Source organism: Eremomyces bilateralis (assembly GCF_010015585.1).
Source record: "Eremomyces bilateralis CBS 781.70 unplaced genomic scaffold P152scaffold_13, whole genome shotgun sequence".
Taxonomy (NCBI): Eukaryota; Fungi; Ascomycota; class Dothideomycetes; order Eremomycetales; family Eremomycetaceae; genus Eremomyces; species Eremomyces bilateralis.
Window position 1 is genome coordinate 474,829 of NW_022985079.1, and position 22,464 is coordinate 497,292.

Genomic DNA, 22,464 nt, shown 5'->3' on the forward strand with positions numbered 1-22,464 from the left:
CTCCAGACTCCCATAACCAATATCTCTCATCCAAAACCCGTGCAATTCCCGCTCCTTTCATCCCCGTCCATCTCTGCTTCCCATTCTTCCGTTGCACTGCATAATCTTTCTTATTCCCGGCCACTGCTCACTCCCCGTCCCATCGGCCCGGTATCGTTACCCATCTTTCGGTGTTCGCCTGCCCCAAATCGCCTGTCGATCGGCCCGAGCGACGCCTCCCAGTCTGTTGTCTGCATAGGTAGCGTTGCATTGGTGTCGACATCACCATCGTATGAATCCGGGGTAAGGGTCCAGACTTCGAACTCGATTTGACCGCCGCAATGCGCCATTCGTGTGAAAGCTGCTACCGATACCGATAATGATCTGCGACGTCTGATGATGCATCTCGTCGACATTTAACTCTTGCGCCGAGACCATGAGTTCCCCAGGGACTCTCGACCCTGCAGGTCCGCTGCAGTCGCGTCTACCCGACAATCACGCGCATGGCATACCGGCATCGACGAGATCTCTAGAGGACGGTGATGATACTCGCTCGGAAGGACATTTCGATCGCGATGGAGACCCGTCGCTTCGGCCACCGAAGAAGAGGCAGAAAAGAAATAAACCCACTTTAAGTTGCGCGGAATGCGTCGAGCGCAAGACGAAGGTAATGATTCTTCGCGTTTTTATATGCTCGCGCGATTATGTATGCGTTTTCTGGAAAATCTCTTGTCTCTCAAGTAAAATACTTTGTCGTCCATTTGTCTTTTGATTCTATGTTGATGAAGTGGATGGAATCTGAGAATATATCAGCACATGTAGTTCTTCGCAGCAAACCATCCTGCACCTATGCGGAGTTCTTTTCCGACCAGCCCCTAAGGGGGATTCTGTTAAATTTATAGAACTGGCTGACAATACATCGCATAGTGTGATCGAGGCCGCCCAAGATGCATCTCGTGTTTGAAAAGGCAGACAGAATGTACTTATTCTGCGCGCGCTGAACTCATCTATTCTGTCAGGTTCGTTGATCCTTCCTCACCAAGTCCATCTTTAACAATTCGACCATCTAGCGTTCCATCAACCAAGATCAAATCTCGTAGAGAAAGCGATGATGCCGGAAATGGCCTTTCCAATGTTAGTGCACACGTTCTTCATAATAGTATATCACTAAATGATTGCCAGCTTCCACTCCCACCCCATTCAGGTACGCCACGTCGCCGACATGACTCCATCTCCAATCCGCCAGCGTCGTCAGCATTCCTACTATCGCATATTCCGTACTCCAAACCGAGCCCGTCCGATGTCTTCGGTGTTGGTAAAGAGCATCCCTTCGCCAACTACTGGACCTGTCAAGGTGGTCTTCCCGAGGTAATCGGCATCCTTCCGAAGAAAGACCAAGCCGACATTCTCGTGGCGAAATACTTCGAGTGCGTCGATCCGGTCTACCCGATGCTCAATCAACAATCCTTCCTCCAAGATTACGAGAACTTCTGGCAGCTTCAGATCCAAGATAAATACAAGGCGGATCCAGGCCTCGTCGCCCTCCAACTCATCATATACGCGATGGGAACGCAATTCTTCCCGAAAACATGCGCGACGGCAGACGGCACCCAGCAGGCCCAAATGGCGGAATTCTACGTGTCGGCCGCCCATCAAGCGTTGCGCATTTTTGCCTACCTCAGCAGAGTCAACCTGAGCTCCATCCAAGCGATGATCCTGATTTGCTATTTCTTGATGAACGACAACAAGGCTTCCGATGCGTGGGCTTTTGGTGGAGTTCTAATTCGACAGGCGTACGCCCTAGGATTGAACCGTTGCCCGGACATTATCGTTCCCGATGCCACGCCAGAGGAAAAGCAGCAACGGAGGAAAGTCTGGCAGGCAGTCTTCGTTCAGGATACCTTCCTGACCATTCTGCTAAGTCTTCCACCAACCTCAACTTTCAGTGACTGCACCGTTGATTCGTTGACCGAGGATCCTGAACCCGCAACGCTGTCGCATAATATGTCGGAGCACCCATCTCCAGCGTTGAATGGATTATCCAACACCCGGACCCTCATGAGCATCTCGAATGTTGTTGGCTCAATTATCAACTCTCCTAATGTCCTTGGGCCAAACACCTTCCACAACCCGCCCAACGTCTTGCACACCAGCACTCTGCTGAACGACTCAAATTCCCCTACCAGTGTCTCGACGTCACAAAGCCAAACCCCTCTTAACTTGATCTCAACACGTGGAGATGTTCGCTACACCCGTACTATGTGGCATCTGGCGAATCTCGTGCAGCGAACCATTTGCTACCCTAGGGCACTCTCCCAACCGGCGACAACGACCCCCGCTTCGAAACGGGGCTTGGTTGCAAATTACCAAAGCCTCTACCGGGAATTTCCACATATGCTCACCGAAACCCAACGGGGATGGACTGCCCAGCTCGTCCAAAACGGCGAATACCGAACCGCCCGACAGTCCCTCTTCCTCCGCAGCAACTACTGGCACAGCCTGATGCTCATCCACGCCGATGAAGGCACTCCAGTCCCCCCCGCCCATTCCTCCACCTCCACAGCCACCACGCGCAACGTCCGTTCCAGCAGCGCAACCAGCAACAACAGCGCGTCCAGCAAGCCGAACAGCCGCCACGACAGCGCCATCTCGCACATCCCCACCATCGATGCCCGCGCTGCCGTCGACGCCGCCCGAACCGCCATCGCCACCTTCTTCGATCTCTGGCAATGGTTCGAGACCGAAGCCGGCGTATGGTGGGTGTTCCAGCACCGCGCCTACGAGGAAGCGCTCATGATCTGCCGTCTCCTCGCAGCCTATGGCTCGCAGTTCCCCCCCATCTCCGTCTCCGTCTCCGAACCCCCGAACAACGCCTCCACCCCCGTCGCCCCCTCCTTCCCCGCCCCCACCTCCTCTCGCACTCTCCCCTACCCCCACCCCTCCACCCCGCCATACCCCCCCTCCGGCCCCGGCTCCTATGTCGGCAGCCCGCCCGCTCCGCCGTTCTCTCCGCCCGTACAGCACCCCGCCGTCGCGTACCCCGCCCCGCCGACCCGCCTGTCGGAGTCGCCCCGGTTGGAACCCGACCCGCTGTTCATCGCGGCGAAGGCCGACGTGGCGCGCATGCTCGAAATCTTGGAGCAGGTTGGAACGAGCGCACCGGAGCTGCAGAAGACGAGGCGAGAGATTTTGTGTCAGGCCTGCGAGGCGGTGGGGGATGGGCTATGATCGGGGTATCTTGAGTCCACACTTAAACCAGCGGTGGTGGATGCTATTACCGTTTTGAACGTGGTTGGGGAAGAGGAGTCGTGTCGCGACCACAATATAGCCGTCATGCACGCGCAAAATAGTTGCCACACATCAACAGACATGGTGAAGTTTTTCAAATGAGATAATATGATCGGTATCATACATTGGCCAGATAGACCTCAACTCCGGAAACTGAATGATTCCTCCACTACAAGTGTCGACCACTGATTTTCGCCGTGCACTATCGTGTCTCCGCATCCCGACACCAGCTATGACTCCCCTAACGCCGTCAACACTAAAGGACATCTCGACCTCGTATCATTTCACCCGCGCATCCCACCGCCCCCGCCTACAACTCAAACCCCCGCCATCCTTCCGACGCCTCCGGTGGCGCCAAGCTCGACTTCCCCTTCTTCGTCACCGCCAATCGCCCGATTCCACCCGGCTTCCCCGGCCCTGTCTCCAACGCCTCTTTCACCATCTTCGCCGCCTCCACCACCTGATCCACCGCGGGTTGCGTCTGCGTCGCCGTCCCACCCACCGCCCCCCCATTCATCGCCCCCGTCCCATCCATGCCCGCCACAGGGCTCACCAGGGTTAGCGCCTTCGCGAACGTCTCCTCCACCTCGCGCATGCGCTGCATGAACGCCAGCCGCTCGAGGAACAGCTCCTGCCGCTTGCGCTCCACGTCGCGCTTCTCCGACGTCACCCACCCCTCCAGCTCGTCGAACTGCTGCAGCTTGAGCTCCAGCTTCTGCAGCTGGATGTTGGTTGCCGCCGACACGAGGTGCGTGAGCTTGCGCTCTTCGTGCGAGGCGAGGCCGCCCGAGCGGCCGGCAGCAAGGGCGAAAGGCATGGTGGTGATGGGGTTGCCGAGGTCGGGTTGGGGCTGGGAGGGGGCTTTGCTTGAAGCAACGACGTCGCTGGGTTCGGCGGTATCAACTTCCATCGCGTCTTCGTGTTTGACGGTGTCCACGCCAGATGCTTCGGCTGAGGGTTCGCCAGCGGGTGCTTTCTCTTTGCTAGTACCTTCTTCAGCAGGTTTGTCGCCCTTCTCAAGTCGCGACAGAAGTGTTCGCTTCATCTCCTCCACGCTTCGGTGAGCGGCGGCGGCGGTGACGTTGGGGTTGGCGAGAGAGGCGAGGAAGCCGAGGACGGACATGATGGGATTGTCGCTTTGGGTGAAGGGGATCCGGCTCGCATTGTTGTAGTACGCGACGGACGCTGGCCCGGCGGCCGGAGCCTGGTTGTTGGCGCCATTTTCGGACACGCCCAATTCGGCATCCAGATACTGGTCTTCGATCTCAAGTTGCAGGAACTTGAGAATGCACTCTTCGCGGGACCGGGTGGTGACGTGGTCCGCGACGCGGTTCCAGTCGTCGTCAAACATCTCCAGAGCTTCGAGGAGAAGGAGCAGCTCCGAGTCAGTCCAAGGAGCATCTCGGTCGGGGATAGTCGAGTATCGGGGGTTCTCGAGCTTGGTGTAATCAGACGCAAGGCAGGCTTGAGGGTACTTCTTCTCTTTGAAGCAAGTAGTGCAGAGGTCGTGTTTGGTTTCGCTCGACGGCTTGCCCTGCGCCGGTACAGGAGTTCCCTTCGCATAGTGGAACCGGACTCGGGTGCAATCCGTACCGCACTGCATGCAATGGAATGTCTTGCCCGGATCGTTCAGCAGTTCCTCAAGCTCTTTGGCTGAGAGCGGCCGCTGATCCGCTGCTCCGTTGGTCGCATTTGCATCACCATTCGCGCCACCATTCAAGCTTGCCGGTGTCACATCCTTTCCGCTCGACTCGTAGATGTTTCGGCGAACCTGGAGGTTAAGATCGGCTTTGGTGGGAGGCGCCGCGTTCGCTAATCGCTCCGTTGGAGGATATGGCTTTCCTTGTGTAACGACGGAACCTGGCGCGGGTTGGTGAGGCTGCAAACCTCGAGGTGTATCAGCCGTGATTTTGAAGTGTCCTGTGAATGGTGGTTGGATGTTCGATGGGCGAGCATCGGGATCAACCTATTTTCAAAGTAAGTATGAACCTCATAGTTCCGGTAGCGGGCTACAAACCTGATAATTAATCAAACCCCATTGCTCAAGAAACGCGTGCACTCGCATGATGGCGCAGACATCGCCCGCAAGATTCCGACGGCACGCGGTGACCGTGAGGTATTCCGCTGGATTCAGACGATATGTGTTGATCATGAAGTCGCGATAATCCTTATACACAGCCGGCGTTTTGCTGCGATTGCGGCTATTAAAGAACTCGGGGAGAGCTTTCTTCTCGATCGCGTTGATATCGTGTAAATCGAACCAGGTGCTGTAGCTCGGGAGGATGATGGCGTGTGTTTGCGCAATCAGGTGTGATCTCGCCGATGCTTCGATCGTGGTTTTCGCTTGCGCCTGGGCATCTTCGTTCGTTCCATCACCCTCCGTCGTTCCATTCGCATCGGCTTTCTTGTCGCCCTCAGTCCCACCCATTTCTTCGTCCTCATCCGCCTCTCCTTCATCGGCCTCGGGTCTGGGTGCGGGAGGCGCATCTAACGGATTATCCGACACTTCAGCGGGAGGCCCTTCTGTTGAGTCTTCTCGAGGCGGTTTCACTGCAGCGGGAGCATCATCGTCACCCTCCATCTTCGTGTCTAAATCGGTGTTAGCTTAAGCCCTCCACACTGCGAAGTATGCGCCAACGACAGATGGGCAACGACGCTTGTAAGTTTATGATCACTTCATCACCAATTCGAAGCCAATAAACGGTCATAAAAAAGGCAATCACTTACCCGTCGTAGATTCTGGTTGGGCTTGCGATGGCGAAGATGGTTCACCAACTGCAGTGACACCAGTCTCCTCCGACTGAGTCGGATTCGCAGTTGCTGCAACTGATTCATCCGCCATGTTGACTTTTTGTGCGTTTCAGAAGGCTAACCGTTACGGTGGATTGCGCTCACTTGAACGATGGAACGAATGTACTGAAGAGAGGGAGGTGATGGCCGGCTCCGATGTGAACTGCGACAGTCTACAGCGCGGTACTCGTACCAGTGACGGTCCGCGACGCACCGGAATCGATGAAGAGAACTGGGAATGTGCTTAAAGAGTCACGCTGAAGATGGAGATACGGACTTCAAAGGTCGCGTCGATGAACAGCCGTGATCCCTAAACTTCAGATTCGCGAGTCGCGCTGAAAATACGCTAGTCTCGATTAGATATATTCACGTGACTGGGGTGGCTAATCGTCCGAAGTCCAACCGAGCCCGAGGTCACGGGTTCCTCCGGTCCGATCTCAGGACTCTCCGGTCATTTGGGGAATTGAGCCACTTTCTCCTGCAAGTTCATTTAGACGAGACCTGTGGAAGAGGTCGACTGGAGGAACAAGCAAATCACAATGTTGTTGTCAATAGCCTCGCGGCATGCCCGTACCAGATTACGCATCCAAGCCCCCTCCGCCGTGCCCCTCCATTCCGTAATCGCTCGCTTCCTGTCGAGTTTGGCCATCCTGGAGCAACGAGATGGGAAGTTGAATCCGTCGTCGTTATCGGCGGTGGCTGCTGCTCAGAAGCTGGGAGGTACCGTCACAGCATTCGTGGCTGGCAACGGCGTCAAATCCGTCGCCGACGAAGCGGGCAAAGTCCAGGGCATTGCGAAGGTCGTCTATGTGGATAGCAGCGCATACGATCGGGTATGGCAATTGTTCGATATCTAGTTGAGCTGTGGCTGATTGATTGAACCTCAGGGCTTACCCGAGAACTACGCTCCTCTCCTGGTCGAGAACATCAAGAAAGATGGCTTCACCCACGTCATCGCCGGCCACTCCGCGTTCGGCAAGAATCTCCTCCCTCGCGTCGCCGCCCTCCTAGACAAGCAGATGCTCTCCGACGTCACGGGCATCGAAGGCGATGATATCTTCGTGCGCCCGATCTACGCCGGCAACGCCGTCCTCAAAACCCAATCCACCGAATCCATCAAGCTCTTCACCGTCCGCGGCGCCGCCTTCCCAGCGCCAGAGACCATCGGCGGCTCGGCTGAAGTCGTCGAGGGCGTCGATCCGAAGGTGGAGTCACAGACGGAGTGGGTTTCGGAGAACCTCACCAAATCCGAGCGACCGGACCTCGTGTCGGCTAACCGGGTCGTCTCCGGTGGTCGTGGCCTGAAGTCGAAGGAGGAATTCGAGCGGCTTATCCCCGCGCTGGCGGACGCGCTTGGCGCGGCGGTTGGCGCGTCGAGGGCGGCCGTGGACAGTGGCTTCGCGGACAACAGTCTGCAGGTCGGGCAGACGGGCAAGAACGTCGCCCCGCAGCTTTACCTGTGTGCGGGGATTTCGGGTGCCATCCAGCATCTCAGCGGTATGAAAGACTCGAAAGTCATTGCTGCGATCAATAAGGACCCCGAGGCGCCGATTTTCCAAGTCGCTGATGTCGGCTTGGTGAGCGATCTTTTCGAATCGGTGCCCGAGCTGACGGAAAAGCTCAAGGCTTAGGTAGCTTATAGAATATATATGTACAAAGTTCATTTGGCTTCAACCATTGCTCAGGACGGACGTGACTAGGATTGTTATTGCTCGAGACATATCCGCCTATTTGGAACAATATTCGATGTAATTGCACTAGATGCATAATACATCGCTGGATGACTGGCTGTTCCCGGCTAATTTGATTCATGATATCGATTCTTTCTTAATCCTCTGAGTCTACTATCAAGAGAGCACTACTCCATTATTTTCACTCGTGATTGTGGACTTGCCACACCATACCATCCCTCCTGTAACCAACAAAAATTGATGCATGTCCATTTACACGCTTTCGGCTCGCTTCTTATCAAACACCTCTGTATGAGTGGCATGTCCCGTAGCTTCCTCAAAATCGTGGTCGTGCGCAACGTCGAACTTCCGATTCTTGTACTCTGGCCCCGCCAAGGTCGCAATAATCTGGTACGCGTAGACGCAGCCCATGAAGATGCAGATGACTTTTCCATAGTCGTACCGCTTCGTGTCGCCCTGTGTTTTACCATGTTAGTGGAACTTCGAGGGTCTAAGATTCGATGAGATTACCTTGGGCGGAAGGGGAAAGCGCTCCCCGATTGTAGATTCGATTGTAGAGCTCGCACTTGAGACCAAACTTCCGAGTTGGTAGCTGTCGAGCATGTCAGTTGAGCGCTGGGAATAGAAAGGTGGGGGGGATAGAGATGGGTCACATACGAGGTACCAACGACGAATGTTCGGAAACTGCCAGGGGAAAGTTCCATGAGATGGATCTAAAATTGACAGTTAGTAATGGAAAAGCCAGATTTAGAAGTTTCGTGATGAAGACGGGGAAAACATGGATCTTCCGTCCCATAAGGGACATCTTTGTTTCACTGAATATGCAGTCAAAAAATTCGTGACTTACAGGGACAACACCCCAGATACCTTGCACACAAAACTGCTCAAAGAAAGCCGCTGCGATAATGCCGTTATTCGAGACGAAGGTATATGGATACACGAGTGCGCCGCCAATGACACAGAAGAAGATGATGGAAAATCGCCGGCCAAAGATTTGTGAGCCGTATCCGACCATCGTTCCGCCAGTGATGGCACCAAGATTGGCGACCACCTGCGTCACGGTCACTTTGTCGGAGGAGAAACCGTACTGGTTCTCCAGCAAGGTCGGATAGAGGTCCTGGGAGCCATGGGCCTGCACACTATCAGCACTATCCACTCGAGGGAGCTTGGTCAACGTACCAAGAAGTTGAGACCGGTCGTAAGGGTGATCAGGTAGAGCAGAAGAAGCCAGTGATTCTTTAGCGCCACCTTGCCCTCCGCGATGAAGGTCTTGCTAATGTTGTCGCTGGCTTCTCTCACCGCCCGCCGTTCCAGATATGCATTGGTCTCGGGAAGGCACAATCGGAATGCAATGATGAGCACAGGCGGTCCCGCGCCGAACCAGTAGAGCTATGTGATGTCAGATAAATGATCCCCACGGTATTCAAGTTGCACTGACCGGTCTCCATCCATGGCCTACAGTGTTGACGAATGCTCGTGCAAATACCGTCGCCAACAAATACCCGAATGCATACTAGATGTGAATTAGCATAAATGCGTAAAAGGGTTGCGGACATCGACTTACGCCTTGCTGCAGCATCCCGGAAATAATTCCTCTCGCTTCCTCTGGGCAGTCTTCCAATGCCGTGGCGGCTGCGTTTCCGTATAGACCTCCCATCGCAATACCGAAAAGGGCTCTCACCCCCAAAAATTGCTCGTAGGTGTTGCAGAAACCGGTCCCGAGCTCCAGCACAATGAACAAGATGTTGTTCACAACAAACTGTCGCCGCTCAGTCAGTCAAGGACAGCGTCAGTTATCAGACGGGAACCTACCGGCCATTTTCGCCCGTAGCGATCGCTAGCAATACCAAAAATGATCGCACCAACGCTCCGGAGCATTAGCACGGTGGTAATTCCCCAGGTGATATCCGTGTTGGTTTTCCCGAATTCTTTCGCGAGATCGTGGACTGTCAGGGAGACGGTGAAGAAGTCGAAAGCGTCCCATGTCCACCCAGCGAAACCCACCAAGAAGAACATCCATTGCTGTCTGTTCAGGAGCCCTAAGACGCGGATGGGATTCGGGGCTTTGTCCATCGGGGGAACTAACGTCGTGAAACGCGTCGCGATGTATCGTCCAATGGACATGGACTGCGCCGGCGGCTCGTTGGTGTACTGCTGCTCCAGTCGCTCGTCCTGAGGACTGAGATCGCTGTGTTTCTCAGCCATGGCGACGAGAAGAATTCAAAGAGGGCCTCGTGATTGAGACGTTGAATCCTTGTTTCCAAGCTCTTGAAGCGGCGCAATCAAGTCCGCAATATATCGGCAACTGATAGTAGTACAAGCGCACTCGGAAACAAAGTTGAAGCGTCTGGAATTTTGATCAGAGCATTGGGAGGGGGGATGGATTTTAAACAACATCAATGGGGATTCTGCAACCTTCGGCTGTTGATCGCCAACTCGGCAGCTTCGCTCCAACTCTCCAACTTCCCCGGTTGTCTGCGCTAAAGTCCGAGTGTGTGATGCACGCTAAATGGTTCAGTTGTTAGCGGTTGGTGTAGCGTTGTGTCAACCGAACTAGTAGTCGACATTACATGTCAAGCATGAGTAGTTTAATTCTACTACGTACACGCCTAATTAGTGCTTGAAGTGTGCGGGTTTAATGGATCTAGGGGTATCTTATGGTAAGTAATAAGTAGTTAGTAAGTTATTTCCGGAGATATTAGCCTCTACACCACTCCACTTCTCTAAAAGTCGCCAAACCTCGTCACCCTCCACTCGAAAACATTTCACTACTGCGGGTCTCGCGGTCCCTCTAAGCACATTGTGATCGCCGATCCCCCAACGGGCTTTCTCTATACCCATCCGAAGCGGCAAAGGGGCCGGTAATAAAAGACTCCTAAGTCCAAACTGTCGTCAGTGTCGTCAGTGCCGTGTGAGTGGACGGACCTCACGGAGTTGGAGCATCATGGGGAAGGTTTAGGGCATCCATCACAATCTATGTGATGGCGGTAGCAGCATCGGCATCGCTCGCGGGTGGCAAATTCAGCCAATTACGACGATCAATGAGCGAAGCCGAGATGTAGATTCTGCAGGACAGCAGGGAAGAGGCTGGGAAATGGGATGGAGGCGGGACTGGGGAAGAGGGTGAACGCGCGGGGTGAACTAGCCCACCATTTGCTGTCCATCAGGGACTCGGGGACCAGGGTCGACTTGCTTCGACGACCAGTTCCGTTCGAGCGAGCGTCTATTAACTCTCCAGTATTCCCGTATTATCTCCGCATTTGCTTGGAACATTTGAATGAATGGGAGATGATAGCGCGTTGCGAAGCACCCCACAAACTCCACCTGGGGTTCTCCTATCCTCCTCATGACCAGTCCAGCGACACCAAGTGCACCGTTCACTCGACCTAAAAGAACCGAACCGTATCAATATCATGATGTCGTATGCGAGGAAGATTTTAGTGAAGACGCTAGCAATCCCGAGTGACCGTTGTTCCACAAACCAGGCGCACTAGCGTATCTGGGCGTGTCTGGGCATGACTTAGCCCGCGACTTAACTCCCGTGCCGATGCTGGGCAAAGCCTTCATTCATCCACACTCCGCGGGATCAACAGGCAGGGACTCGGCAAACGACGCCAAACTACGCCAGTGGCGCCTTTTGAGAATAGCTTGGTCTGTTTGGTGATGTCCAAGAATTCTTGATCTGACCTCACATTAAATCTGATCGACAGCAATTGGCCTGGATCACGACGAGCCATGCGGCATGACGAATGAGATGATGGCCAGAACGTTGCCTACGTCGTTGAGCACTTGGGATAGGGCTGTGGGATTGGATCGTCTAACTTCAATAACCTCCAGCTCTCACAAAGTCCACCATAGTTGATGGTTTACATACTTCCAGTCCATCTCGTGTCGTAACTCGAAGTGTGGTGATCTAAGCATCAAACCGACGGTTTTGTGATCTCCAAACATCACTGGGACCTTATCGATAGCCGAGTCCCCGAGCCCCTGGAATTGGACAGGGCGAATCGGTTGCGGATAGCCTCCTGTCCATTTTCTCCTCGTCCTCCCCTCGGTCTGGCCTGTATGCTGTAACTGAGCCTTGTGGCTGTGCCTTGTGGCTGGTATTTCAAGTACCTTCCAGCCTTCCACGGACCAAACCACTTCTTCACGTCCATCGCCTTCCCTTCCTGTTCTCAACTCACAAGGCTCATCGTCTTAGTTATGCCACATATGCTGTGACTTTTCGTTTTCCAGTGATTTTCCAGCTCACACCTGTAGCGTATGGTTTCATGCTATAAAGATGCTTGAGTTCACGCCAGCTGCTTTGATTCCTTTTAATGATGCTGCGTTGCCATGCAATTTTCTGCTCGGTTTCTCTCCTATGTAGTGTAGTTACTTCTCATCGACTTGGTTTGTTTCATCATCCTGCGAATGTTCTTCACTCAAATCATTTCCCTTTCACATTTCCCTTCCCATTTCCCTTCCCATTTCCCTTCCCATTTCCGTTCTCATTTCCCTTTCTCATGCCCCGATTTCCATCTCAAACCAGCACAGCATCATTCACAAAAGCATGGGAATGGCAATTGGGGGGTGCAGCTGACGATGCATTCGAGCTGAAGCGTTGGGGACTCCTTTTCGAACTATTGGAGAGGCCACTTGGTTGAGACTGCATTCATCCCAATCACTCCCAGGGTCCTCACCACCTCAACAATCCAAATAGGAGTGCTTGTCCCCTTTTTCAGCTTTCACGATCTCCCTTATTTCGTACGCTACAACATCCGCTCAAATTGCTCCTTCCAGGTCGGAGGAAGCGAGAGCAGAGATCTTCTTCACCTGTCGCGCCTTTCCTAATTGCCAGTTGCATTCCATGGGCTCACTACCTGTGCCCTTCAGCTTGCGCAGAACTGCGCTCGATTTGTAGTGGTTGAGGTACTGACTGTCCGTGCTCAGCCCAAATTTCATGCAACCCTTTCAAAACGAGCCTCTTTCTGCTCGTCTGAACTCGCATTCCTTTCTCCACACTCTGTTGCAGCATCGTCTACTCGAGCTCATTGTTATGCAGAGGTTGTATAAGAGTCCCCCCGCCCCCAAAGCAGATTTATTAGACAAATTCGATCCTCATTCACCCTGACTACAAGTCTCGTGACTCTCATGCTGTTGTGTGGCCGTACTAGGGCTCCTGGAGCTATGACCACCCTCCAAACCTTTGCGCCCTTTTCTCATCACTCTACTGGATAGTCCTCACGATACACCGGTTCAACCGAACTTTGTGATGGAGCGATCCCTTTCCAATCCTCATGATAGGACCTCCCGTGGTTTCTCTCTGATTTCTTGTGACTCATTCCCTTACCGCAAACTCTACTGGATAGTCCTCCACGGTAGACTGGTTCGATCTCTCAGCTCGTGTATTCTCCTATCTCGCAATCGAGCACGGCCACCCTTTTGCAGAATTTGCCGGCCAGTCCTCCATGATAGTATGGTTCAACCTCACTGTGTGATGAAGTTATTCCTTTTCCAGCCCCCAAGATCGGAGTGATCCGTGGATCTCGTGTGATGCCAGAGCCCGACTGTCGAGGGTCAGCTCCCCCCTCGAACGTAAATACCAGTTCGTCCCCCGTTTCTTTCTTGACTTTCTTTCTTTTCCTTCATAGGCAACCGACTGAGCCTTCGACCGCCGACCGCAAAGCCGCTATTCACCACCCCAGTGCCACGACAAAGCCGCCACCGACGGCGCCCGACCGCAAAGACACGATCAACCGTGCATCCGACGCCGCAAAGACGCGATCAACTGTGCATCCCACGAAGCCACTCCCGAGAGCGCATCGACAAAGCCGCCATCAACGGCGCCCGACCGCAACCCTCGCCCGAGAGCACCGCCCTGGACCTCATCGTCTCTCGGTACGTAGCCTTCACTACTTGATGACAACCAACATCTCAGTAGACCGTCACCGCCCGTAGGCCGCTATCAACAGAGCCTTCATCGACCGGAAAAGCCGCGATCAACCGCGCCACGACCGAAAACCGTCACCGACGAGGCGCTATGAGGGCGTGAGCCGCTTCGCTTCATGTAGAGCGCTGCCCGAAAGCCGTCAACCGACGAGGCACCAGAGGGCCCGGCAAACCTCTTTAAACACCGCGGGTGACGAATGGACTCTGCACCTCCACGTGGTGTCACCTGGTAACTCAGTGAGCGCAAGCTTGCTGAGGCCAACGCAGAGACGACCCCCTTTACCTGTGAGTTGTTCCCAGTCTTCAGTTCTCACCTCGTCTCGCCATGTCGTTACAGTCTTGCCATGTCATCGCCCTCCTGCCATGTCGTCGTCCTCTTGCCACGCTGTCCTCCTCTTGCCACGCTGTCCTCCTCTTGCCACGCTGTCCTCCTCTTACCATGTCGTTGTCTTGCCATGTCGTCGTCTTATCATGTCGCCGTCTTATCATGTCGCCGTCTTGCCATGTCGTGCCATGTTGTGCTATGTCGTCGCCTTCCTATCATGCCATCGTTGTCTTGCCATGTTGTCGTCCGTGGCTTGTCGTGTCATGTCGTTGTAGTCTTTCCATGTCATAGTTGTCTTGCTATCATCATTGTCTTGCCATGTCGTTGTAGTCGCGCCATGCCGCTGTCTTGCCATGACCTCGTTGTCTAGCCATGTTGTCGTGTCGGTATGTTGTCGTGTCGGTATGTTCTCGTGTCAGTATGTTCTCGTGTCAGTATGCTGTCGTGTGGGTATATTCGTGTTAGTATGTTGTCGTGTGTCGGTATTTTGTCGTGTTAGGTTACCCTGTCCCCTAGTTGTCATACCAATCCATTGCTTCCTCCATATCAGTCTGTTCCTGTTGTTGGCCTAGTCAGTTACATGGCCCCTCCCACTCCATGTCTCTTCATCTGATTGTGACCATGTTCATGTCTTTTTCAGCTCTATCAGGACCTTGTCGCTGTCAGATGTCTCCAGCATTCCTTTTCCACTTATCATCATTCCATGAGAATGTCATTGTGGTCTCTTGCGATCTCGTTTTGCCATGTTGGCAGCTTGATGTGCCTTTTAGTTCACGATCTCAGCATTGCGGTCTGCTGGAACCAGTGGATGTTGCTTGTGACGTCCGTTGAAGTATTCCGGGACATAATACCGTTCGATGGTGTATTTGGTACGGAGAAAATTAGCATATGTGAGGATCATCCCCCCAATCCTCTCGACTGAAAAGATATCCTCCTGATTCCTAGACATACTCAGGAACCATTTTTTCGCTCTCTGCTATTCCTCGCCAGAGGCTTCATCCATGCATGTCCGTGACTCTTGTGCAATCCTATCTCAAGCAGCGCCAAAGTCTCGTAGAGAAATTCTATGTGCCCACGTGCTATGCGATATCTCGAGGGAAGCCGTTTTCGCAAACGTGTGGTCGATTCGCGCTGATGAAACTTGAAGCATCAATCGGGTGGCTCGATAGAGGCTTTGAGGGACGATTTATCTACAAGCTGCTATGGCCGGGTATCGTGCTGTTGGAGAGAACTGTAACCGAAGGGTACGATCGATGTCAGCTGGTATTGACCGAGCCTCGACGGACTATTGAGCAGAAAAAAAGTATAGACGTGCAGATTCGATAGTTACTATAAACTAAAAAGTGAGTAGCGACTAGATCGCGTCGAGGCCATACCATTTGTCCCCGAGAGTTAGCGGGAAGGAGAGGCGGAGACAAAAGCTCAGAACCCATCAACCAGGTGCCGAAATCCGGGGGAGCGGAGGTATTGATCTAATATTTCAAGTCGAGTCGACTTAAATCCAGTAATACGGGTACAGTCTCTGGATGCGAAGATCATTCCTAGTTACTCTCTCCATTTCAGTCTTCATGCCTTCCTACTTCAGAAAAAGTCCCGTTGCCATTTCTCTAGGCTGATACCGTCACCTTGAAGGGCGCACATAACAAGATTTTATGCAAGCGACAATTGTTGTGATGGATAATGTCTCTGGATAATGTCTCTGGAGAATGGCGATAATTGAAGCGGGACAGATCATCGCGCAAGCTCAAGGTGAATTGTCATGATTAAGGATTCTCATTATTATTTGTAGCTAGATTTGGGGGAGAAATGACCGAAAATATAATAAATCTACCTCAACTCTGAAGGAAAATATTCTTGTTGCGCATTACCAGGGCGCAAAATAATACTAAGGGAATATTTGATATGTTGACTGAAGTCGCTATTATTGCAGAACATGCGATTTGGAACCGGCAGACCTATTCACTCCGGGCGGTGGCCTGATAACTGCCAATATGATGGCGCAGTGAACGTGAACTGCGAATGCGAAAGCTGCCGTCTTTCCGGCCGAGCGTCGGTAGAAAAGGTAGGAATATTCTTATATTTTAGCTCGCTGCACCCTACCATCGCTTCGGATCCGGAGTTTCTTTGGCATTTTTCTTCGTCCTGAGGCGACCTTGAACTCGGGGGAGTTGGTTTCGGAAGAGAGTCCTCGAATTCTGGTAGGGGAGACGGCCTGTTTGAACTGCGGAAGCTTGCCGTTTTCTGATCCGGGGATATTTGGCCCAACTCGCTGTGCAGCGGCGCTCCAATCTGACCTTGAGTCCGAAGGTGTCCCGTTGAGTAATGTCGTCGACTGTTCATCGGGGCCCCATGGCCCCCCACGGATGAGAGGTATAATTTTGGATCTGATGACGGGATCTTGGTCAATGTACTCAGGTCTTCCATGGTCACTGCCATGGCTCTCAGAGCTGAGTCTGACGAGGCATTGCGTAGCACGGAGTCTTGAGGAGGAGGGTGACGATGCTCGGCCACTTGGCATTGGGAGAGGCAATAGATAGGTTTCGTCGCATTCGGCGGCGACGTCACTCGCCAGTCGTTGCGGATATTGTTTTGATTTTGGTCTGCCTGTGGTGGACATTTGGATCCGAAAATCTTTGCCGGAGATGTTGACGCCCGGGTGCTCACGACTGAATCTTGTAGGGCTCGATTTCTGCGTATGACTGAGGGCGTCTGATAATGACCTTGGGCCTTTGAGCAAACATTCCTTGTCATTCCTCGCACAACAAGAAAGGTTGGTTGAGAATACGGACAGGACTTACGGGGGTAAACGACAGTAAAGGAATGGATCACCTACCCATTCTGCCCTTGCTTTTCCTTCTTGCTAGGCAAGCTTCACCTTCGGCATGGCCATGGTACTCACAGGCTTTCCTGGGTTCCGTAGGGTCATCGAAGAGCATCGCACCGCTACCATCTCTGATCGCGTTCACAAGAGCTACGGCAAAGCCTAGCCCGTCTTCGCCCTCAAAGCAGCGTTGATATGATTGAGCATTTTCGACAGTCTCAGGGGCCATAATCTGACGAGCGGCAATTTTAATCATCAACTTCCGAAAGGGATCCATTTCTTCTAAAATATTGGCCAATGTTCCTAGCCTCTCTGGGGTGCCTTTATTCGTCTCTTTACTTCTAGGCGAACGTCCATATAGGGTGCACAGCTCTTCAGCATCGGGGACAAGCCCGCTCAGGTTCAAGCTTTGCCGGTAGCTATCCATGGCTAAATCCATCATCAGCGGCATTTCAAAATGGTAGCAAAGAAGATATAGGCCATGACATGCGACAGCGTGCTCATATTGTGCCAACGGATCCGGCAAAACGGTGGGGGAATCCAGGTTTCCTTGATAGAGACATTTGACCAGGAGGACAAATCCGGCAGCGGAGTGCTGTGGAAGCTCGAGTCTCAAAGGACTTTGCGCTGCCGCTTCGCCACAATCACCTTTGGTCGGCGCTTCACCACGACGGCCATGTTCAGTGACGCTAAGTTCATGCGCGAACCAGGAGCTGTGATAGCACAAAAGCTTCAGGTGGACACTCCAGTATCCGCGGTTCGTACCAATGTAGAAGTCGACCAATGGTCCAGACAGCAACCTGGCGTTGAACTTAGCCTTCGCTGGCACAGGAAGTGGATGAAAAGCGAGAAGGTTAGTTAGAGGGAGGAGTGAAAGAGCACGGCGTTGCGGTGTAATGAATAATGATGCTGTCTTCGCCGGAACTGTATGCTATCTGGGCGCATTTTGTGTGTCGGACCTGATGGGTCTTGACGTCTTGTTTATGATGCGCAAAGGGGCAGCCACTCAACTCAGTCTCCGCTTGATGAGGCACGCCATGGGACAGGACAAAACTAGAACTTTACATACTCAGCGAACGAAGCCGCACTCTGTTCACCCATGTTTCCGTAATCGCTAGCCATACGGACCAAGGCAGGGCGGGTGTTTGGGTAGGCGAAGTCGCGGAAATACACCGGGACTACGCCACCTCCGTTTCGACGACGCATGGGTGGACAGAGCTAAAGTTCAGTACCAGATACTGGTATCATTCCGCCTTCCGGAGACCGCAAAGGAAAAAGTCATCTTTTGAGCAAATTATTGGTAAGAAGAACTAGACGTAAGACGACATTGAATAACTTGGTTGCGAAGATGGAAGTTTTGAATGGAATCACGGAAACTTGTTTTCTGTCGGCGGAGAGGTAATATGCACCACCCTGATAAGTAGCAAATGAGAGTTTGGGGGGTGTTGAGCGGAGCGGAGCTGGTGAGTCGTGGTTCGAGTTCTGATGATCGAGTGATCTTTCAAAATCACTTGCAGTACGAGAGGAAAATGGTAAAAAATTAGGTGCGCTGAAACTATTGGATAATAAAATACGCTAGCCCATAATACGTAAAATTCAATGGCAATGGCAAATTTAACTGGCTAGAAATGCCCTGGATGAAACGCTAATTTTTGTACTAAGACATACCTCTACCCCCAAGTGACCTGAAACACAGGGCGCCAGGTTGGACTTACCTCCTTATCCAGCCAGTGCGCTCCAGTCATGTGACTGCTGATATTTGTATCTCTATGCCTTGGTGCCTGATATTCAGATCAGGACCCACAATCTGTCACGGTGTCTGCTGTCCATATCATCCATCTCGCGGCCAAGCAAGTGTTCGACCAGCATATTTCCTCCATCTTCTTAGCGTTGCTCAGAACCGGCGAATGCTTCGTGAATACTTCCTGAACCTCCTACGCAAATCCTCCGACTCAGTCTCGAAGAACGCCCCCGAGCGACAATCATGCCATCCCCATCCATCACCGCAGTGACCTCCCTCTCCCAATTCCAGACCATCCTTTCCGGATCGACCTATGTCGTAGCCGACTTCTTCGCAACCTGGTGCGGGCCCTGTAAAGTGATTGCTCCTGTCTTCGAGCAACTCGCCACGCAAGAGGGGAAGAAGGGGAATCTTGCGTTCGTCAAGGTGGACGTTGACCAGTGTCAGGAGATTGCTCAGAAATATGGCGTGTCAGCGTGAGTTCGACCTGTCCTTAGAAAGTATCCATACAGTCTAGGACCAAATGGCTGACTCGATACCCCTTCGGTCGCCCAGAATGCCCACCTTCCTAGTATTTCGAAACTCCACGGTGACGCAGACTATTCGAGGCGCCGACGCCGCTGCTCTGCGTGCAGCTGTTCGCGCAGCGGCGCAGAGTGCAGGAAAGGCTTCGGGAGCTGCTTTCACATCGAAAGGACACGTCCTCGGGTCCGGCTCGACTACACGACCTGCCACCCGATCTAGTATCGGTGGTTCCTTGACTGGGTTACTTCCCGGCGGCGGGCTGATAGATACCGTGGTGAGGTTCGTGGCCTTATATGTCACGAGCTTATTTTCTTTCGATTCATATCGAGCGGCAGAACTGAGCCCTTTTGCACTCCGATCGGAGGGCGGACGTTCAGTGAACACATTGTACGGGAGGCGGTAGGAGATTGACGGACGAGTTTAGCTGATGACATGGGATTTTTTATTTGTATGTTTATATTGAGCGCCCCCCTTTACAGCGGAGCATGATGGACGGGCGCATGGGATAGTTCGTTCGCTCAGGAGATGTGTGCTATGGATGATTATACCCGGCGTTTGCGATTGGCGAGGTGGTATTCAAGTACGTTGGACATTGCAGAAACATTGAGACAACATCAACTTTACCAGCCCAATGGGTCGACGTTGTTCCGGTATAGACCAGTGTCGAAACGTTGCGAAGTCATTTATTCTAAGTGCATAGCATGTACCGTTGGTAAATTTCACGGTGCAATCAGCCAATAGCTCCTCAATATGAAGGGATGGGGTGAGACTATCCAAAGATACGGATCAAACTAGACAAATTATACATTACTTTGCCGATCGACGAGCAGCCGAACGACGGTGCTCAGTAGAACCACCTGAATTCGGGATTGTCTGGTCCATCTCGGAGCCGCTCCGTTGGAATGTCCCGGACACGGATTATCTTCCCTGCCGCACGATTCCTCCTCTTATTGTCGAACATCATCCAGAGACCCAGCAACGTCGTTAACAGCGCTCCGGTTGCGCCGAACGCCGCCGTCGTCGCCAAAGCGGGGAGATACTTGGGCGCGTCCTGGTTGCGGAAGATGTTGGACGCCACGACGCCCATCAGGTTCGCGGTGGGCACGCTGATGGAGGTCAGGATCACGCGCTTTCCCTCGTGCGCGATGTTGTTGTTATACCACACGTCGAGAAGAACGGAGGGAGCCGATGTCCCCCACGTCATCATAAATGTAGCGAAGTAGGCGACCTGAAGCTGGTTCTCGGCATCAATGGCAACATATATCATGAAGCCGATAAAGGTGAAAACTGCGGCGTCGTCAGCTTTTGTTGTCGCATCTAGTAAGTAGAGAACTTACGGAAGCCTGCGGTGATGAAAGGCCATCGCCACCGTGTAGCGTCGCTCATAAACGCCAAAATGAGAAGCACGACTGCCCCTGAAACATTTGGTGCGACGGTATAGAGGTTGGTCTTCACAGTATCATACTTGAGCCGGGCAATGATCTGGGGCAAGAAGAGCTGAACTCCTTGAAGCGGAACCCCCAGACAGATCTGAATGGCAATGATGGCCCAACTGGTCCAGTGCTTGAAGATCGCGAAGCTCTCCTTAAGCTTGAACTTCTCATTGACCGTACTGGACGAATCGATCTGCATCCGGTGGAATGCCAGCTGCTTCTCGGACGCTGACAAGAACGTGGCGTCCACGCCTGATTGCGGGAGATACCAGTACGCAAAAAATGAGAACAGAACCGTGCAGGTCCCTTCCAGGAGGAATAGGTATCGCCATGGCGTCAAGGCCCCTCCCTTGATTTGGAAGACGCCGAATGCGAGAAGACCCCCGAACGCGGACGCAATGCTTTGAGCTACTATTCATCAGCCTTCGTTATGTCAAAATTTCATGGGACACGTACCGGCGTAGAAGATCGCAAGGCGGCGAGCTAATTCGCCTCGTCGGTAGAACCTAAACAAGCTGTGTTAGTACGAATCGACAAGGACGTGCAAAAGCACTTGGGTATGGAAAAGGCACTATCAGAGAAGAGTAGGGACTTGACTGGAAAGCGAACTTACGTGGTTAGATAGTAAATCACCAGTGGAAAGAATGCGCTTTCCGCCATGCCGAGAAACCATCGAAGGGCCATCAAGCCCCCGAAGTTTTGAACCGCTGCAACAAGGAGGGTGATGGTCCCGAAACAGAACATCATGATCGGCAAAACACGGTGCGGGCCGTACTTCAGTTCAGTCAGCAGAATGATTCGCGAAAGATGAATCTTCATTGCTCGGATCCACACACCTTCTTTCCCATGATACCGAGCACCGGTGCCGTCAGGACATAGGGGATGAAAAATATGCTCAGGATGAGATTATATTGTCCATCTTTCAGGTGAAGGGTTTTCTCCAGTCCTGCGGTCTTTGCGTTCCCCAGATTCGATTTGTCCAAACTGTTGAATAGATACATCACTGCAAGGACGGGTAAAATCCTGAGATCGAACTTCCACACCAGGCGGCGCTCCTGGACAGGGTCCATGATGACCTCCGTCTCGCCATCTTCACCACCGACAGTCTTGAGTCCAGAAGCATCGATGGAAAGCTCCTTGGAAAGACTGCTGACCGGCGCATCGCCCGAGGACTTGTGTTCGACGGACATGGTGATCGGAGAAAGTGTAACGATTCCAGACTCGCAAACAAAGAAACTGGGAGAAGGTCCGACTTTATGAGTTTCGGATTACTAGAAGACCAGTAACTAGAATGTATCCACCTCGACGAAAGACGGCTGACAACTGGGTTTGCTGGAGCTAGGCTGCTAAGAGTCATGCGATAATCGTGAACCCGTATATGGCACTTGCATTGATGCGATGCCAGATGGTTGGCATACTTAGTCTTTCGTCTATTCCACGTGGAAATTTGGTAGATATCAACGACCATCGAGATCTAGTTGCGGGGGAATCCACGTATTGCGAGACAATCGCTTATCGTTTGTGTCCTAGTAGCCGTTCAATACTACGTACTGAGTAGAAGTGCTTACCTGACAGGGAGTATTCGTGATATTAGAGTCTCGAAACTCGCGAGAAGCCTTCGCCGATTCGAGCCCAGCGCTATCAAAGTGTAGGGCGTGGGTAATAGATAAAGATAATGATAACTCACTAGCCATATCATCTGGGGCGATATCAGAGAGCTTTGCCTACCATGGTATGGCGTGTCTGCCGGATCCAACACTAGAACACGACAATACGGTAATACGAAGAAATCTTGTGCCAATCCGGAATTGATCGGCCATAGTATTCCGCAATACCGATAACAGGAGTTGATAACATTGCCAGCAGATGAACACTACTATAGTAAGCAGAGGATCCGATGCCGCAGAAGACTAGAATTGGGAAGCCGCACGTCGAACGAA

The 22,464-nt window shown here is 52.7% G+C and overlaps 11 protein-coding genes across 11 annotated transcripts; 6 read left to right on the top strand and 5 right to left on the bottom strand.

Moving 5' to 3' along the window:
* Positions 1-415: 415 nt before the first annotated feature.
* On the top strand, positions 416-3,207 carry P152DRAFT_398942 (uncharacterized protein; the record flags this gene model as incomplete). Its single annotated transcript, XM_033676493.1, has 6 exons — positions 416-646; positions 907-1,117; positions 1,226-1,973; positions 2,184-2,511; positions 2,602-2,823; positions 3,046-3,207. The coding sequence occupies 6 exons, from the start codon at positions 416-418 to the stop codon at positions 3,205-3,207; spliced, it is 1,902 nt and encodes a 633-aa protein (XP_033533194.1).
* A 370-nt stretch (positions 3,208-3,577) lies between these two features.
* On the bottom strand, positions 3,578-5,848 carry P152DRAFT_399092 (SWIRM-domain-containing protein; the record flags this gene model as incomplete). The annotated part of the gene is made up of 3 exons (XM_033676503.1): positions 3,578-4,424; positions 4,497-5,233; positions 5,285-5,848. 3 exons carry the CDS (start codon positions 5,846-5,848, stop codon positions 3,578-3,580), a joined length of 2,148 nt encoding a protein of 715 aa, XP_033533195.1.
* A 422-nt stretch (positions 5,849-6,270) lies between these two features.
* P152DRAFT_438039 (electron transfer flavo protein, alpha subunit) lies at positions 6,271-7,688 on the top strand (the record flags this gene model as incomplete). Its single annotated transcript, XM_033677597.1, has 2 exons — positions 6,271-6,890; positions 6,945-7,688. The coding sequence occupies exons 1-2, from the start codon at positions 6,597-6,599 to the stop codon at positions 7,686-7,688; spliced, it is 1,038 nt and encodes a 345-aa protein (XP_033533196.1). The 5' UTR covers positions 6,271-6,596.
* Positions 7,689-7,708: 20 nt separating this feature from the next.
* On the bottom strand, positions 7,709-10,345 carry P152DRAFT_438042 (MFS general substrate transporter). The gene is made up of 8 exons (XM_033677598.1): positions 9,561-10,345; positions 9,313-9,507; positions 9,187-9,261; positions 8,928-9,137; positions 8,596-8,880; positions 8,406-8,461; positions 8,259-8,340; positions 7,709-8,204 (listed from the first exon to the last, which is right to left on the bottom strand). Exons 1-8 carry the CDS (start codon positions 9,951-9,953, stop codon positions 8,001-8,003), a joined length of 1,500 nt encoding a protein of 499 aa, XP_033533197.1. The 5' UTR covers positions 9,954-10,345; the 3' UTR covers positions 7,709-8,000.
* Positions 10,346-13,103: 2,758 nt separating this feature from the next.
* P152DRAFT_483017 (uncharacterized protein) lies at positions 13,104-13,774 on the top strand (the record flags this gene model as incomplete). The annotated part of the gene is made up of 3 exons (XM_033681921.1): positions 13,104-13,335; positions 13,382-13,628; positions 13,672-13,774. The coding sequence occupies exons 1-3, from the start codon at positions 13,284-13,286 to the stop codon at positions 13,772-13,774; spliced, it is 402 nt and encodes a 133-aa protein (XP_033533198.1). The 5' UTR covers positions 13,104-13,283.
* Positions 13,775-13,881: 107 nt separating this feature from the next.
* Positions 13,882-14,488, top strand: P152DRAFT_60166 (uncharacterized protein). The gene has a single exon (XM_033683100.1). It carries the CDS (start codon positions 14,024-14,026, stop codon positions 14,372-14,374), a length of 351 nt encoding a protein of 116 aa, XP_033533199.1. The 5' UTR covers positions 13,882-14,023; the 3' UTR covers positions 14,375-14,488.
* P152DRAFT_60167 (uncharacterized protein) lies at positions 14,489-14,922 on the top strand. Its single transcript, XM_033683101.1, has one exon. It carries the CDS (start codon positions 14,602-14,604, stop codon positions 14,833-14,835), a length of 234 nt encoding a protein of 77 aa, XP_033533200.1. The 5' UTR covers positions 14,489-14,601; the 3' UTR covers positions 14,836-14,922.
* Positions 14,923-15,760: 838 nt separating this feature from the next.
* Positions 15,761-16,920, bottom strand: P152DRAFT_459514 (uncharacterized protein). The gene is made up of 2 exons (XM_033679692.1): positions 16,803-16,920; positions 15,761-16,724 (listed from the first exon to the last, which is right to left on the bottom strand). The coding sequence occupies exon 2, from the start codon at positions 16,619-16,621 to the stop codon at positions 16,079-16,081; it is 543 nt and encodes a 180-aa protein (XP_033533201.1). The 5' UTR covers positions 16,622-16,724; positions 16,803-16,920; the 3' UTR covers positions 15,761-16,078.
* On the bottom strand, positions 16,591-18,111 carry P152DRAFT_60194 (uncharacterized protein). Its single transcript, XM_033683102.1, has 3 exons — positions 17,895-18,111; positions 16,803-17,625; positions 16,591-16,713 (listed from the first exon to the last, which is right to left on the bottom strand). Exons 1-2 carry the CDS (start codon positions 18,029-18,031, stop codon positions 16,830-16,832), a joined length of 933 nt encoding a protein of 310 aa, XP_033533202.1. The 5' UTR covers positions 18,032-18,111; the 3' UTR covers positions 16,591-16,713; positions 16,803-16,829.
* A 698-nt stretch (positions 18,112-18,809) lies between these two features.
* P152DRAFT_399073 (thioredoxin-domain-containing protein) lies at positions 18,810-19,494 on the top strand (the record flags this gene model as incomplete). Its single annotated transcript, XM_033676501.1, has 2 exons — positions 18,810-19,042; positions 19,122-19,494. 2 exons carry the CDS (start codon positions 18,810-18,812, stop codon positions 19,492-19,494), a joined length of 606 nt encoding a protein of 201 aa, XP_033533203.1.
* Positions 19,495-19,935: 441 nt separating this feature from the next.
* On the bottom strand, positions 19,936-21,594 carry P152DRAFT_399287 (putative MFS transporter; the record flags this gene model as incomplete). The annotated part of the gene is made up of 5 exons (XM_033676509.1): positions 19,936-20,378; positions 20,429-20,932; positions 20,981-21,030; positions 21,138-21,298; positions 21,361-21,594. 5 exons carry the CDS (start codon positions 21,592-21,594, stop codon positions 19,936-19,938), a joined length of 1,392 nt encoding a protein of 463 aa, XP_033533204.1.
* Between the last annotated feature and the right edge of the window lie 870 nt (positions 21,595-22,464).